The sequence below is a fragment of the Mobula birostris genome, chromosome 7, assembly GCF_030028105.1.
Source record: "Mobula birostris isolate sMobBir1 chromosome 7, sMobBir1.hap1, whole genome shotgun sequence".
NCBI lineage: Eukaryota > Metazoa > Chordata > Chondrichthyes > Myliobatiformes > Myliobatidae > Mobula > Mobula birostris.
Window position 1 is genome coordinate 22720125 of NC_092376.1, and position 15134 is coordinate 22735258.

Consider the following 15134-nt stretch of genomic DNA (forward strand, 5'->3'; position numbering starts at 1 on the left):
TTGAAACAGGAAGGTGCCAAATCTATTACATTAGAAAATATTTTTCAACTCACCTCAAGGTGTACAAGATTTTCCCATCATTCCATATCCTAAGTAGTTGATTGGGTGTGGTGATCCAATGAGCATCAGCCATTTTGGAGTTTCTGAAGATGGTATCCGGGATCCATATGAGACCAACCATGTTGCTGTTCAAAGTGATAATTTTCATTGTACTGTTGAATCGCAGACGACTGTCAATCCAGGTTTGAGCAAAAAAGATATCAATGGTATACTCCTACAAAAAAAAGACAATGCTTGCTAAGTGCAAGAGCACAAATGAAAAGATGAATGACATAGTTCAGGAGAATAATTAATGCTACTTTGCAAGACTGTTGGCTTTTGCTGTTTGACAAGCATTTATTGAGTTACTTTAAATACATTTCTCTAAGATGGCAGAATTTGAATGGGGAGAGGATTGGGGAGTTTATCAAAGAGTCACAAAGTCATACAGCAGAGATACAGGCCCTTCGGCCCAATTAGTCTATGCTGGCCAAGATGGCCATCTAAACTAGTCCCATTTGCCATGTATTTGGCCAACCTTTAATATTTTGTTCCTTTTAAATTTTGTAAATGTACCAGCCTCAATCACTTCCTCTGACAACTCATTTGTATACTCTAAGTGAAAATGTTGCTTCTCTGGTTCCTATTAAATCCCTCTCATCTTATATTAAAACAATGTCTCCTCATTTTGATTCCACAACCCTATGAAGATGACTGTGTATTCACCACATCTACACCCCTCATGATTTTACAGGCCTGTGCAAAAGTCTTAGATGCATGTAAAAAAAATTGTAAAGCAAGGATGCTTTCAAAAATAATGAAATTGAAAATTTCTATATATCAATCACACACTCAACATTTAGAAATCGGATGGTGGGGGAATTGAATAAATAGTGACAAAAGAGAACAAAAAATAGTGAGGTAATGTATGAGTTCATTGTCCATTGAGAAATCTGATGGTGCAGGGGAAGAAGCTGTTCCTATTTACTTAAATCCCCACAGCCATCCAATTTCTAAATCAGCAATAAATCCATGAACACTACCTTACAACTTTTTAATTAGTTTTTTGCACCACTTATTTTGCCTATTATTGCCTTTGTCAGAGCTGGGGAGCAGCCAATATGTGCCAAAAGAACATCTACACGCATTCTGACCTCTGCAAGGGACTGGCAGCTGTTGGTGGACCTCAAAGGGCAGCTGAAGTTCCCCAATCATATTGCAGCCACCACTCTATGACCAGACATTGTCCTACTGTCTGAGTCGATTAAGCAAGTGGTGCTGCTGGAGCTGACAGTCCCATGGGAAGATAGCTTGGAAGAGGCCTTTGAAAGGAAGCTCTCCAAGTATGCAGGACTGGTCAGCAACCGTCAGCAGGCTGGATGGAGAGCGAGGTGTCTCCCAGTGGAGGTTGGTTGTAGGGGATTCGTAGCCCATTCTTTAGTTAGAGCCTTCAGCATTTTGGGCATCGAGGGAGAGAGGAAGAGAAGAGCCATCTGCAGTACCACCGATGCGGCAGAGAGGGCCTCAAGATGGCTGTGGTTCAAAAGGGGGGAGCCATGGAGTCATAAGTAGCTAGCCATCTGGACACAAGCTGGGGTCTGATCAGCCCCGGTTGGGTCACCTGGAGGAGGTTGTATGATGTTGAAAGACCCGAAACACACGATGATTCCAGGAATATCACTGAAGGTGTGTCCAGAAGCATCAATAGATGTATGTACACAGCAACTTAGCTATTTAATACTTAATGTAACTCAGGTTTTTCCTCTGTATTTATTTATCATGTGTTTCAGTGTACTGCTGCCGTAAAGTTAACAGATCTCACGACATATGCTGCTGATATTAAACCTAATTCTAATTCTGATTCTGATATATATAAAGTCTTCATTGTAATTTACAATTTTTAAGTATTATGTATTGCTAATGCAAAACAACAAATTTCACAACATACGCCAGTGATATTAAACCTGATTCTGATTCTGATCCTGACCTCTAAGGCACACTGTTAATCATGGACCTCCAGTCCAAAAATATAAACTTTCAACCATCTGCTTGCCACCATCAAGCCAATTGCTTTTACAATTAAAATGCTCACACAAATTCTACATGATCTAACTTCACAACACTGTACCACAATACCAAAGCCCTCACTGACATCCATATAGGCTACACCTACTATCTTGCCCACATTAACCTTCTTGGTTACTTATTCAAAAAACTCAATCAAATGTGTTTGTTGCTGTGACAGTATTTGATAAAAATAATAGGATTTCTTAAAGCCCTAAGCTGATTTTAATCATTATATTAAGGATGAGGGGTAATAATTTTAATTAATGATGTTTTCTTTTATTCTGAAATCTGGACACATATCAATTTTTAACATTTAAATGTTTAAATTATTATGAAATGCTTCAATTGCCCGTTCTTTATCACCCACGGAGTTTTATGTCTCAAGCTTTTAACCCATTTTTAGCCAAACATGCCGGCCCAATTTATTACAAACCTTGCCTCTGTCAAATTTCTTAGAAAAGAGGAAGAGAAGAAGTGGCCATTAATAATAAATACAATTTTGGATGAATCCTCCAGTTAATGAGAACTACAGAAAGGATGGAAGAATGGGATGAGCATACCTTTCAGCTGTTTCAATTCCTGACACGCTCTGTCAATTTAACAACTTTCAGCTCCTTGTTCCCATCTGGTTTATTTTCAACTCAAAAGTCCAATCCCTCCCCACAATCTCGTCCCACATATAGATGGCCCAAAAGTTCTTCACTGGTTCCCTCAAGCAGACATTTACCTAGTCTCCTCCTCTAGCCTTGCCTGGCTGAACTTGTTCTCAAACTGAACAAGCGCTCCTTTAATTCTGCTCATGTTCTCCAAATAAAGGGAGTAGCTATGACAACCCATGCGGTCCCAATACTGTGCCCATCTCTTTTGTGTGATATGTGGGATCATTCCTTTTTGAATCCTTCTCAAACTCCCGTCTTTACCTCTTGATCCAGTATACTGATGAATTTATTAGTGCTGCGTCCTGCTCACACACAGAACTAAAACGTTCAATTAACTTTGCTGCCAATTTCTGCCTGGCTCTCGCTTTCACCTGATTCATTTCTCTTTCCTTTACTGACTTGTCTATTTACAAGGGTTAGGCCTGTATACAGTATTTATCAATAGCTTACAGACTCTCTCAGTTTGCATGACCACACCTCTCCTCAGCCTGCTTCCATTCTACTAACATGGTTTCTTCACATCCACCGTATCTGGAACATAAGAACATAAGAAATAGGAGCAGGAGTAGGCTATCTGGCCTGTCAAGCCTGCTCCGTCATTCAACAAGATTATGGCTGATCTGACCGTGCATTCATCTCCACCTACCTGCCTTTTCCCATAACCCTTAATTCCCCTACTATGCAAAAATCTATCCAACCTTGTCTTAAATATAGCTTGCACTGCTTCATTGGGCAGTGAATTCCATAGATTCACCACTCTCTGGGAAAAGCAGTTCCTCTTTATCTCCATCCTAAATCTACTCCCCTGAATATTGAGGCTATGTCCCCTAGTTTTGGTCTCACCTACCAGTGGAAACAACATTCCTGCCTCTATCTTATCTACTTTTTTGTTTCTAATGAGTACAGTCCCAAGCAACTCAGTCTCCTCATAGTCTAACCCCCTCATCTCTGGAATCAACGTGGTGAACCTCCTCTGCAGTGCCTCCAAAGCCAGTATATCCTTCCTCAAGTAAGGGGACCAGAACTGCATGTAGTACTCCAGGAGCAGCTTCACCAGTACCCTGTACAGCATAACCTCCCTGCTCTTAAATTCAGTCCTTCTGGCAATGAAAGCCAACATTCCATTTATCCTTATTATTATGTTTTATTTATTATTTTTTCTCTCTCTGTTAGATTACGTATTGCATTGAACTGCTGCTTCTAATTTAACAAATTTCACACCACATGCCGATGATAATAAACCTGATTCTGATTCTGATAGCCCACTGCACCTGCAAACCAACCTTTTGTGATTCATGAACAAGCTCTCCCAAGCACAGCAGCATGCTGCAGATTTACCATTTAAATAATAATTGGCCTTTCCATTTTTTCCTTCCAAAGTGGACGACCTCGCATTTACCAACATTGTACTCCATCTGCCAGACCCTTGCCCACTCACTAAACCTATCTATATCTCTCTGCAGACTCTCCGTATCTTCTGCACCATTTGCTTTTCCACTCAATTTAGTATCATCAGCAAACTTAGATACACTAGACTTGGTCCCCGCTTCCAGATCATTAATGTATATCGTGAATAGTTGCAGGCCCAGCACCGATCCCTGTGGCACACTGCTCACCACTGATTGCCAAACAGAGTAACATCCATGTATCCCAACTCTCTGCTTTCCATTAGTTAAACAATCTGTCCTGGCATAGATTACACAAGCTGTTTCCAATATGTCTTGTTTGTCCCCTCTATGGTTTTCTGTCCACCATAGTAGATACTGCCCTCACAGTCAAGTCTTCCCCATTTTGCATACCTCTGCTGTAAGCTCCTCTCGTTCTGCCCAGGCTTTCTAATCCCATCCCATCTTCACATTCAATGGTTATCCTCCATTGTTCTTGATGCTGCCAAGAAGATGCAATAGCTAATCATATTCTTCCCCCTTAAATATTCCTGCAAAATGATCTGATTCCTCCCCCGTTCCATGTCTGTCCACCCCACACTCACTCCTCTTTTTCATGATATCATCCCAAGTAACACAGGAGAGACACACAAGAGATCTGGTAGATGCTGCAAATTTTAAGCAACACACACAAAACGTTGGAGGAGCTCAACAGGTCAAGGGCGACCATGGAATGAAGGGAAAGAGGTGGGGAGCCAAAGTGAAGTATTTTGGGGGGAAAACTCACCTCATTCCTGAATTCTAGAGGCCCTCTCACTCCTTCGCTTCTCCTCTCCTGCCCTCATGACTTTTTCATCGCTTCCTTCTGGTTCCCCACCTCCTTCCCTAAATTCCATGCCTATTGTCCTCTCCTATCAAAGCCTAATGCGTGTTCACTCCTTTACCTCTTCTGTCCATCACCTGCCAGGTTTTCACATCCTCTCTCCTCCACCACCCACCTTCCCCCTGATCTGGGTCTCAACCATCACCTGCCGCTTGCATTCCACCCCAACCCCTGCCTTCTTATTCTGATTTCTGCTTCCTTCCTTTCCAGTTCCGAAGAAGGGTCCTGGCCCAAAATGTTGACTATTTATTTCCCTCCATCGATGCTGCCTGAACCACTATCCTCCAGCATTCTGTATCAGGAACACAGCAGGAACAGTTTTGCCTCTTTACATCCCCACCTTCTACATATCCAGTGTCCCAAACACTCTCACTGGGGTAGTTCACTTCGGCAATTCTTCCCATTCAGTTTTGGGTTGCTAGTTTACAGAACACCACTATTCAGTCTGCAAGGCTGACATTGAGCTTCACCTGTCATTTTAATTCACCAAATGATTTCCATTCTCATCTCACGGTCTTTTACTATGGCGGGGCTCAATGTAAGTTTAAAGGGTAGCACTTTGCCTCCTATCAAGAACACTTTACCACTTTACAGACTTCAGGACAGAATCAAGTATATTCAGGTAATCATCAATTCCAAGTTCAAAGTACATTTATTATTAAAAGTATGTATGCTGTATTCAACCTTGAGATTTGTCTCCTTACAGGCAGCCACAAAACAAAGAAGCCCAACAGAGCCCATCAAAAACAAAAGAAGACAGTCAAGTACCCAGCATGCAGAGAGAGAGAGAAAAAAAAATCGCCCAATAAAAGCAAGCAAACAGTATTCAGAACAGTAGTTCACAAAGCCCCCGGTTTAACTGTGGCTGATCCAGAAGTCCACTAGTTGCAGGCCAGAGCCTCAGTCCAGCACAGAGAAGAACAAACCCCATGGAGCAACGAGCCGAACTGGATCGTCCCTCACCTTTGACCCTGACATACTGACCATTTCAATCTGGCCTGGCGCTCAACTGAAATTCCAATCCAGTATCACAACTTTACAGTATTCAGAGTGTTTTATTCTCTTGCTTTTAGTATCACCAGATTTTGTCTGTGTTTTCCTATTCCCACCTCCTGCAGGTGCCATCTTGTTACTCTCCCACCCATGTTCAGCTGACTTCTTTACTAGTTCTATCACTCCATCTCTCCCACCTTCCACTCCATTACAGATTTTCTCTTGTCCTGTACTTCCATTCCCTTTCTTTGCATAGTGTTTTCTTCACATTTTATATATTTGTTGAAAGAATTATCATCTTCATTATGTACCATGTCATATGATCACGGTCTTCCATCAGTCTCTAATCTAATTGTGGGAAAAGACCCCCCTCAGGCCGTTGTTCTTACTCTTTTCTCTATCTATGATCTTAATTGTTCTTGGCAATTTTTGCTACAGAAATGGTTTGCCATTGCCTTCTTCTGGGCAGTGACTTTACAAGGACATGTGAACTCAGACTTTATCAGTACTCTTCAGAGATTGTTTGTCTGGCATCAATGATCGCATAACCAGGACTTGTGATATGGGCCAACTGTTCATACGACAATTCACCACCTGCTCCCGTGGCTTAACACAACCCTGATGAGGAAGGCACTCAGCACGTCCTGTACTTTACCAAGGGCCACTTGTAGGTTAGTGGAGGGAAGGTGCGCCTTATACCTCCTTTGATAGAAACATATCTCCATCTGCCACCCACAATGAAAGATAATCAATCTGAAGCATTAATTTTGTTTCTCCCCCCCCCCCCCCACCACAGATACTGCCTGGTCACCTGATTATTTTCATGGTTTTATTTCAGTTGACAGAAACTCTGTAAGTGAACAGCTAACATGCCTATTTGATACCGGTTCAAAGGCAGCCACTAAAATACTGTAATTTCTGATTTTAAGCACTAACAAAAACCTGCGAGGAACAAATTAGTATTTGGTCCTTACGACTCAATGATGACATCAAGTGCAAACAGGCAATTTAATTCCAGCCTAAATTAACATGGCTGCCAATGTTACTCTAAATGGTCCCAGTGAATGAAGACCAAGAATGTAATTGGTTTATTTCAATCACATATCCCAAGATACAGAGAAAAACTTTGTTTTGTGTGCCACTCAAACAGATAATTTCAAAACATAGACACATCGAGGTAGCTCAAGGGAGGAACAATAGAATACGGAATATTGTGCTAACAGAGAGGGTGTAACAGAGGTAGACAATATGTTGCAAGGGTTACACACAAGTTAAAATGTGAGATGAAGAATTCATTTTCATTGGAGAAGTTGTCCATTCAATAGTCTTATAACAGCAGGATAGATGCTGCCCTTGAACCCGGTGAATCAATATCTGCATGTTTTTTTCAAGCTTTTGTATCTTTTCCCTGATGGAAGGGAGGAGAAGAGAGAATGGCCAGGGCAAGAGGGGTCTTTGATTATGTAGACTACTTCTCCAAGGCAACAGGAAGTGTGGACGGACTCCACAGAGCGGAGGCTAGTTTTTGAGATGTGATGAGCTGTGCCTTTGCAGTTTCTTGCAGTTTTGATCAGAGCAATTGCCATATGAAGCTGTGATGCATCTGGATAGGATGTTTTCTGTGGTACATCTAGAAAAATAGGAGATGGTCAATGAAGACAGGCCAAATTTCCTTCGACTTCTGGGGAAGTAGAAGTGCTAGTGTACTTCTGTGGCCATAGAATCTACATGACTGGACCAGGACAGGTTCTTGGTGATATTGACTTGAAGGAACATAAAGCTCTCACGCACTGTATCTCAGTATGTTTGATACATTGAATCACAACTACCTTCCTTGTCAAGGCACAAGTTCAACTACTAGCATATTTAACCCAACGTGGTCCCATGCATGGTCTCCTTGAAACCTCTTCTGGTCAAAGGCTGCATTTTTTGTCCCAGGCAATCACTCTCACCCCTCACCTCACCTCTGGAATTCATTTATTTCATCCTACTTTTTCATCCAAGTTTTTCATAACATCCAGAGGTGAGCAGTTCTGGTGGAGATCATCAATGATCTGCCAGTTAATTGTATTATCAGTAATGGCTTCCATCACTGATAACTGAGAGTGCACGAAATGAGTATGAAATAGCTGGACTGATTTTGCCTTGCTGTTCTGGACAGCATTGACTTGGGCAATTTTCTGCAGTGCTGGGAACATGCCAATATTGGAACCTGACACAAGATCCATTAATTTTTTGAGCACAAGCCTTTATCGCTACATTTAAGGCTTTGGTCATTGGTTGCAGCCAGCCCTCAACCATTTTTTGATATCCTATAGACTGAATTGAATTGGCTTCCGTGATTGTAGGGTCCTCAGGCAGACATCAAGATGGATCATCTGACTGGTACTTCTGGCTTAAGATGCCTGCAAATCCAAGGATAAATGATGACTTGGAAGATTAATTCTGTAAAGGAGATTTCAATGATATTTGTTAAATCACACTTTAGGACTGATTTTTTAAAAAATCTATCCAACTGTGCAAACACATTGATGTGGTTTGATTATGTCTTGGCTCAGTTTTATTTGATAGTTCCTAAAGGATAATCAAGAAGGTAATCACTGCAAATGCATTTAGTGATAATCAACACTTGATTACAGAATAATATGAGTTACTGCATGTTATAAAATAATGAGCTCCTAAACATCACACATACTCGGCATTTGCCAACACAATGATCAGTGAATTTGAAATCAATTAGCTGTAACTATGAAGGCAATAAGATTATTCTCCAACACTATCAGTCATTACATAATTCTTTTTAGTGTTTTGCCCAGATGGCCAATTATGAAACATTGAACATAGAAGACTACAGCACAGTACAGGCCATTCGGCCCACAATGATCAATCTTACGGTAGGTTAAAATGGGCTGGCTGGTGGTGTAGTGACATCAGCACTTGACTTCACAGCAGGTGGTTCTGAGTTCAAACCCAGCCGGGTCCCAACCTGGGCAGCAGCAGTATCTGCATGGAAGATAGGCTTGGCAATCTATTTCTGTATCTTGCCATGAAAACCTTATGGAATCTATGGTCCATGAGGTCATGAAGAGTCAGACTCGACTAAACGACTGAACAACAACAAAGGTCAATCTAACCCTTCCCTCCAACATAGCAGTCCTTTTTTCTATCATCTATGTGCCTATCTAACAGTTTTTTAAATGTCCCTAATGTATCTAGCTTTACCAGCACCCCTGGCAGGGCTTTCCAAACACCCACCACATTTTATGTATAAACCTTACCTCTGACATCGCCCCATACTTTCTTCCAATCACCTTAAAATTATGTCCCCCTTGTGTTAGCCATTCCAATATTTGGAAAGCCCCGGCTCTCCACTGATAGTTCAAGTTTAATTATCATTCAACCATCCATAAATACCCATGTCCTAGAAGCTGATGATGCTGCATGAGTGTAGTTCGCAAAAACAAGCAGTTCTCAGCAGTCCACAGACAAACGCATGTCTTCCACCAAGCAAACACTGGAATTTGAATACAGATCCATAATTTCTTTGAAGTGTTGTCACAGGTAGATGGGGTCATAAAGAGATGTTTTGACACATTGAACCCTCCGTTGGTTGACCATAGTAGTTGCATCCCAGTTGTCTACATGCTTAGCAAGCCAGGGCAGTAAGATATGGAGAAAAAGCTGTTGACCATCTAGTAGGTTCCCCCTCTCCACGTAGCTGATGTATCTAAAGGAATGGCAGAGACTGATACAGTTTTGCACTAGCAGCATTGCAGAAGTTGCTAGTCAGTGTTGAACTCATCGTAGGACTGCCTTAGGGACTCCAGTGCCAGACTTTCCCACAGGGTTTACTCTGGAAGCCTTCCCCGTGAGTGGGTATAGCCACAAGGCAGCAGAGATTTGAGGTCAGGGTTATCCTTCTAGATAAACTACCAACCATGGCTGATTTGCCCGAAGTGATTGGTTTTAATGTGCCATTAACCCACCTTTGCCCATTCTTCCGTCAGTAGAAACAGTTCCACCGGGCTCTGTAGCTCAGCCACATGTGAAGATCAGGAGTTGGACTTGGTTGTCAGAGGTTATTTGAGTTGCATGCCACTGACAGCGCTTAATAGGTAGTGGGAGCTTAACCCCACTCCCTGCCCCAGCTATGACAGCCTTAAGGAACCACTGGTAATAATTGTTCCTAAACTGGTGGTGTGGGCTAAGGCTTCTGTACCTCCTGCCCGATGGTAGGAGCGAGAAAAGGACATGGCCTGGAAAGTCGGGGTCCTTGAAGATGGATGATGCTTTCTTGTGGCAGCTCTCCATGTAAGTGTACTCAATGGTGGGGAGGGCTTTGCCTGTGATGGACTGGTCTGTAACCCATCAAGTGTCAATGGTATTATAGTGAATATTCATAAATAGAATGTTTTAAAATAAAATGGGGAGTATTTATAACATAATGGTTAAGGCCTGATCAGTGATTTCCAATAGTTCAATTGAACCCCTTATTTTGTATCTCAGTTTAATCAGCTAGTTACAGCCTGTTGTGCTGCTGGAGTTTCGGGAAGCAATGTACGTCCTCCATCTTCATCCGTCCTTGGCCATCTTCTCAATTGTGCGTCGGGTGTGGTTCAGGATCCTTGCTTCTGCCTTTACGGTAACACGCTAATTTGTCTTTGGTCTCCCTCATTTCTTTTGTCCCTCAGGGGTCCAGTGAAGTGCTGTCCTGATAGTGGAGATTGTCTCTCTTCTCATCATGTGCCCAATTCATCTCCAATGTTTCCTCATGATGCAGGCGCAGCAGGCTATCAAGAAGGCAAATGGAATGTTGTCCTTCATTGCTAGTGAGATTGAATTTAAGAGCAGAGAGTTTATGCTGCAACTGTACAAGGTACTGATGAGGCCACACCTGGAGTACTGTGTGCAGTTCTGGTCTCCTTACTTGAAGGAGGATATACTGGATTTGGAGGCAGTACAGAGGAGGTTCACCAGGTTGATTCTGGAGATGACAGGTTTAGACTCTGAGGAGAGATTGAATTGCCTGGGACTGTACTCGCTGGAATTCAGAAGAATGAGAGGAGATCTTATAGAAACATAAAATTAGGAAAGGGATAGATAAGATAGATGCAGGAACGTTGTTTCCACTGGTAGGTGAGACTAGAACTAGGGGGCATTGCCTCAAGATTCAGGGAAGTAGATTTAGGACAGAGATGAGGAGGAACTGCTTTTCCCAGAGAGTGGTGAATCTGTGGAACTCTCTGCCCAATGAAGCAATGGAGGCTACCTCAGTAAATATATTTAAGACAAGGTTGGATAGATTTTTGTATTAGTAGGGGAATTAAGAGTTATGGAGAAAAGGCAGATAGGTGAAGATGAGTCCATGGCCAGATCAGCTATGATCTTACTGAATGGCGGGCTGGCTCGACAGGCCAGATGGCCTATTCCTGCTCCTATTTCTTATGTTCTTATGATGATTGTGGCCATGTCCTCTTGGTGACACTGAAGGAGCAGAGCACGAGTGGAGATCTATCTTGCCAGAAAATATGAAGGATCTTCTGAAGGCTCGTGGTGTAGAATGACGAAAGCTTGTCAAGGTTGTTCTCTGTCATGCACCAGGATTCTAACCGGTATAGCAGTGTGGACAGAACACAGCTCTGGTACAGCTTCACCTTGAGCCAAAAATGTTGCAAGGTTGCTGTCTATCCGCTGTTTTGTAAAAATCACACAAAGCAAAATGAAAATTAAGAACATCCAGAAGGGGAATAAATCAATGTGTAAAATGACCACAGCTGAAAAGAGAAAATGTTCTGTCTTCCAGATAAACGGCAGGATACACTGGTGACAAACTCAGTTGTCAGACTAATTTCCTCTTTACCCAAAGCAACCATAATATGGAAATGTTGAAAGAAAATGAATGAAAGACACATTTTCAGCAACCTCCTCCTCCGCTCTGATCACAGCTCTTTTCAGAAAGAGAGATCTTCAATTCCTGCAAAATCCAGGCCATCTTGATGGATCGGCATCATTAGAAGATGGAAGATAGGCTCTTTCCTCGATTGTTAAAGGACTTTGTCTTCACATCATCAAACGAAGAAAATTAAGTGCACTCTCTGACATCAGCAGCTGTGCACAGTTGGACACAAACAAACAATCAGTGTAATTGTGAGTGACCTTTCAGCTTATTCACAATTATAATTAAGTTCTTTAGAAATTATGGCAGAGGCAAGATGAATTTGCATCATCAGTACCACTCTGCACCAACAAATAATATGTAATTTCTGTCAAGTCCATACCGTATTATACTCAACAAATTGGAAACTCAATTTAATACAAGTAATACATCATATGTTGATTAAAATGGTGCTTGCAAAGTTCAGAATCACTTTATTTTTAATTGATACAAAATAATGTATATAATGTATACAAATCTACAGTTAGTGAACAGAAGATAAGCCTATTCTTGCTAATACCTTTAAATTCAGGAGGGTTAGCTTTGAGGAAATGGCAATTTTTCATTGATTCTATTGTATTACTTTGTTCTACAGTGAAAGAAAATGAATCTCGAGGTATCATACTGTGACATCTCTGAACTTTGATAATAAATGTACTGTGAACTTGGAATGAATGTGTATCAAGGTGTTTTGTAATCTGGAAATCTGAATTTAAATGCTGAGCGTAAACCCAAACCAACCTAACCATGTAAATCTCTGGTAATCCAGTGCCATTGGGAATTTGGTGATGTTGGACTAGTAGATTTTTCAGTTACTCTGAGTCATATGCCAACATACTTTTATTTCACTTTTTGTTTTATTTGGACAATAAATTTTCAAGTGAACCAGGTGAGTTTAAAGGGAGCATTACACCCTCCAACCCCTTGCTTCATATGCAGTCCTGCACACAGTCCAGGACCTGTGTCTTGCTCTTACACTTTAAACTTTACCTCAGCTTGTTATTTGGAGCCCTAAATTATATCTGAGACTAATAACCGAGCCCGATATCTACAAATCCAGAGGCTGGAGGTCTGTCCTCTGTGTGCGTGTGTGTGTACATGTGTGTGTTGAGTGGGTTGATGGGAAAGGGGCTTGTTTACTGTTGCTTTGTTGCTCTTGCTGTAGTTGCTGCTTGTGTTGTTTTGCTGAACATTGTAGGCATGCTATATTGCCGCTGGAATGTGTGGTGATATTTGCAGGCACGTGGCCAAGTGGTTAAGGCATTGGAGTAGCGAACTGAAGGTCATAAGTTCGAGCCCCAGCCGAGGCAACGTGTTGTACCCTTGAGCAAGGCACTTAATCACACATTGCTCTGTGACAACACTGGTGCCAAGCTGTATGGGTCCTAATGCCGTTCCCTTGGACAACATTGGCCTCGTGGAGAGGGGATACTTGCAGCATGGGCAACTGCTGGTCTTCCATACAACCTTGCCCAGGCCTGCACCCTGGAGAGTGAAGACTTTCCAGGTACAGATCCATGGTCTCGCAAGACTAACGGATGCCTTTAATTTGCAGGTTGTCCTCAGCACTTCCTTAGGTTGTGCTGGCTGTTAGCACAAACAACACATTTCACTGTATGTTTCAAAGTACACATGATATATAAATGAATCTCAGATGACAGACACCAGGACTTCTGAGCGGTTGAATGCCTGACTACTGGAGTGAGGGGAAAGCCATCTTTGTTTGGTATGGCTCAATATTAGCAGAGGAAATCTGACATTCTCACCCACTCTAAATTCTGAACACTTAGCAATGCAGTTCAATCATACCAACACTCAAATTTAGCCTTGTAACCCACCCAATTTAAGGAACGTTAATAATAAACATTAATTTCTGGTCTTGAAACTGAACTCTACGTTCATGAACAAATAAAACAAATCCCTGCACATCAGAATTTACTCCAGTTTTAAGTTACACAGAGATCTGTGGATCTTCTGTGACAGATGATTGGTACTAAAAAGTCCTTAAGTGGTTGGAGAACTTTCATTGCCTCTTCTCATCTATCTAAGATACATATGGTTCTATTTCTTTCTCCCCTCATTCCCACCAATTCCTGACAGATTCCACCACTCATCTAAACTCAAGGGGCAATTTTCAATGGCCACTTAACCTTTCAACCCAGACATTTTTCGGATGTGGGAAGAAATTGAAGCAGCCAGAGGAAAGCCATGAGTCAACCACACAGATATCAGCCGAGGCCAGTATTGCACCCAGGCCTCTGATGCTGTGAGGCAGTGACTCTACTGGCTACCACCGTGCAGTGGTGGTGATAAATCATCCACTTCAACTTAATTGCCACCAAACCTAACAATATCCTAACTCTCAAATATCAGTCTGTGGAGGATAGTGGAATACAAACTTTATCTTGACATAATTATGTGCATTAGAGTAAGGCCCATCTGTTTATTGAGGCCCTTCCTTCCAGCAGACTGTGGACTGGAGGCAACTTCACCTAACCCAAACAGTTCTTCCTGGTGAGACAATACTTCATCTATGAATCTGCTAGGGTTGTGCATTGTGTCCAGTGCTCCTGATATGGCCTCCTCCACATCTGGTGAGGCCCATCATAAATTGGGGGACCGCTTCGTCGAGCACCCCTGCTTCATCCGCCAAAAGTGGAACTGCCTGGTGACCAAACTTTTTAGTTCTGATTCCCATACTCTTTCTGACATGTCATTCTATGGCCTCCTCTTGTTCCAAGATGAGGCTACCCTCAGGGTGGAAGGACACCACCTTATGTTTGGGTCTGGGTAGCCTCCAACCGATATCGATATTGCCTTCTGGTACAAAAACTTCCCTTTTACCTTTTCTCACCTGCCTATCACCTCCCCCAGGACCCCTCCTCCTTCCCTTTTTCCTGTGGTCCACCCTTCTCTCCTATCAGATTCCTTCCTCTTCAGCCCTTTATCTTTCCCAGCCACCAGGCTTCACCTGTCACCTTCCAGCTATCATCCTTTTTAGTTTGGCATCTTCCCCTTCCTTTCCAGTCCTGAAGAAGGGTGCCAGTCTGAAACTTCAACTGTTATTCATTTCCAGAGATGCTGCCTGACCTCCTGAGTTGCTCCAGCATTCTGTGTGTGTTGCTGCATCTAACCTCCGTCGTCTCTTATTGGGAGTCTGAAGTGAATAAAGA

General features: G+C 42.2%; 1 protein-coding gene across 3 annotated transcripts in view; it reads right to left on the reverse strand.

The window, feature by feature from the left end:
* The window catches only part of gabrg3 (gamma-aminobutyric acid type A receptor subunit gamma3), a 775666-nt gene that overhangs the window by 501805 nt on the left and 258727 nt on the right, over positions 1 to 15134 (reverse strand). For 2 of the 3 annotated variants that reach the window (XM_072264244.1, XM_072264243.1), the window contains exon 1: positions 54 to 181. In XM_072264244.1, coding sequence (XP_072120345.1) covers positions 54 to 181 — 128 coding nt within the window. Of the gene's footprint in view, positions 1 to 53; positions 275 to 15134 lie in introns of those variants that run through there. The other variant, XM_072264242.1, reaches the window with a different exon arrangement.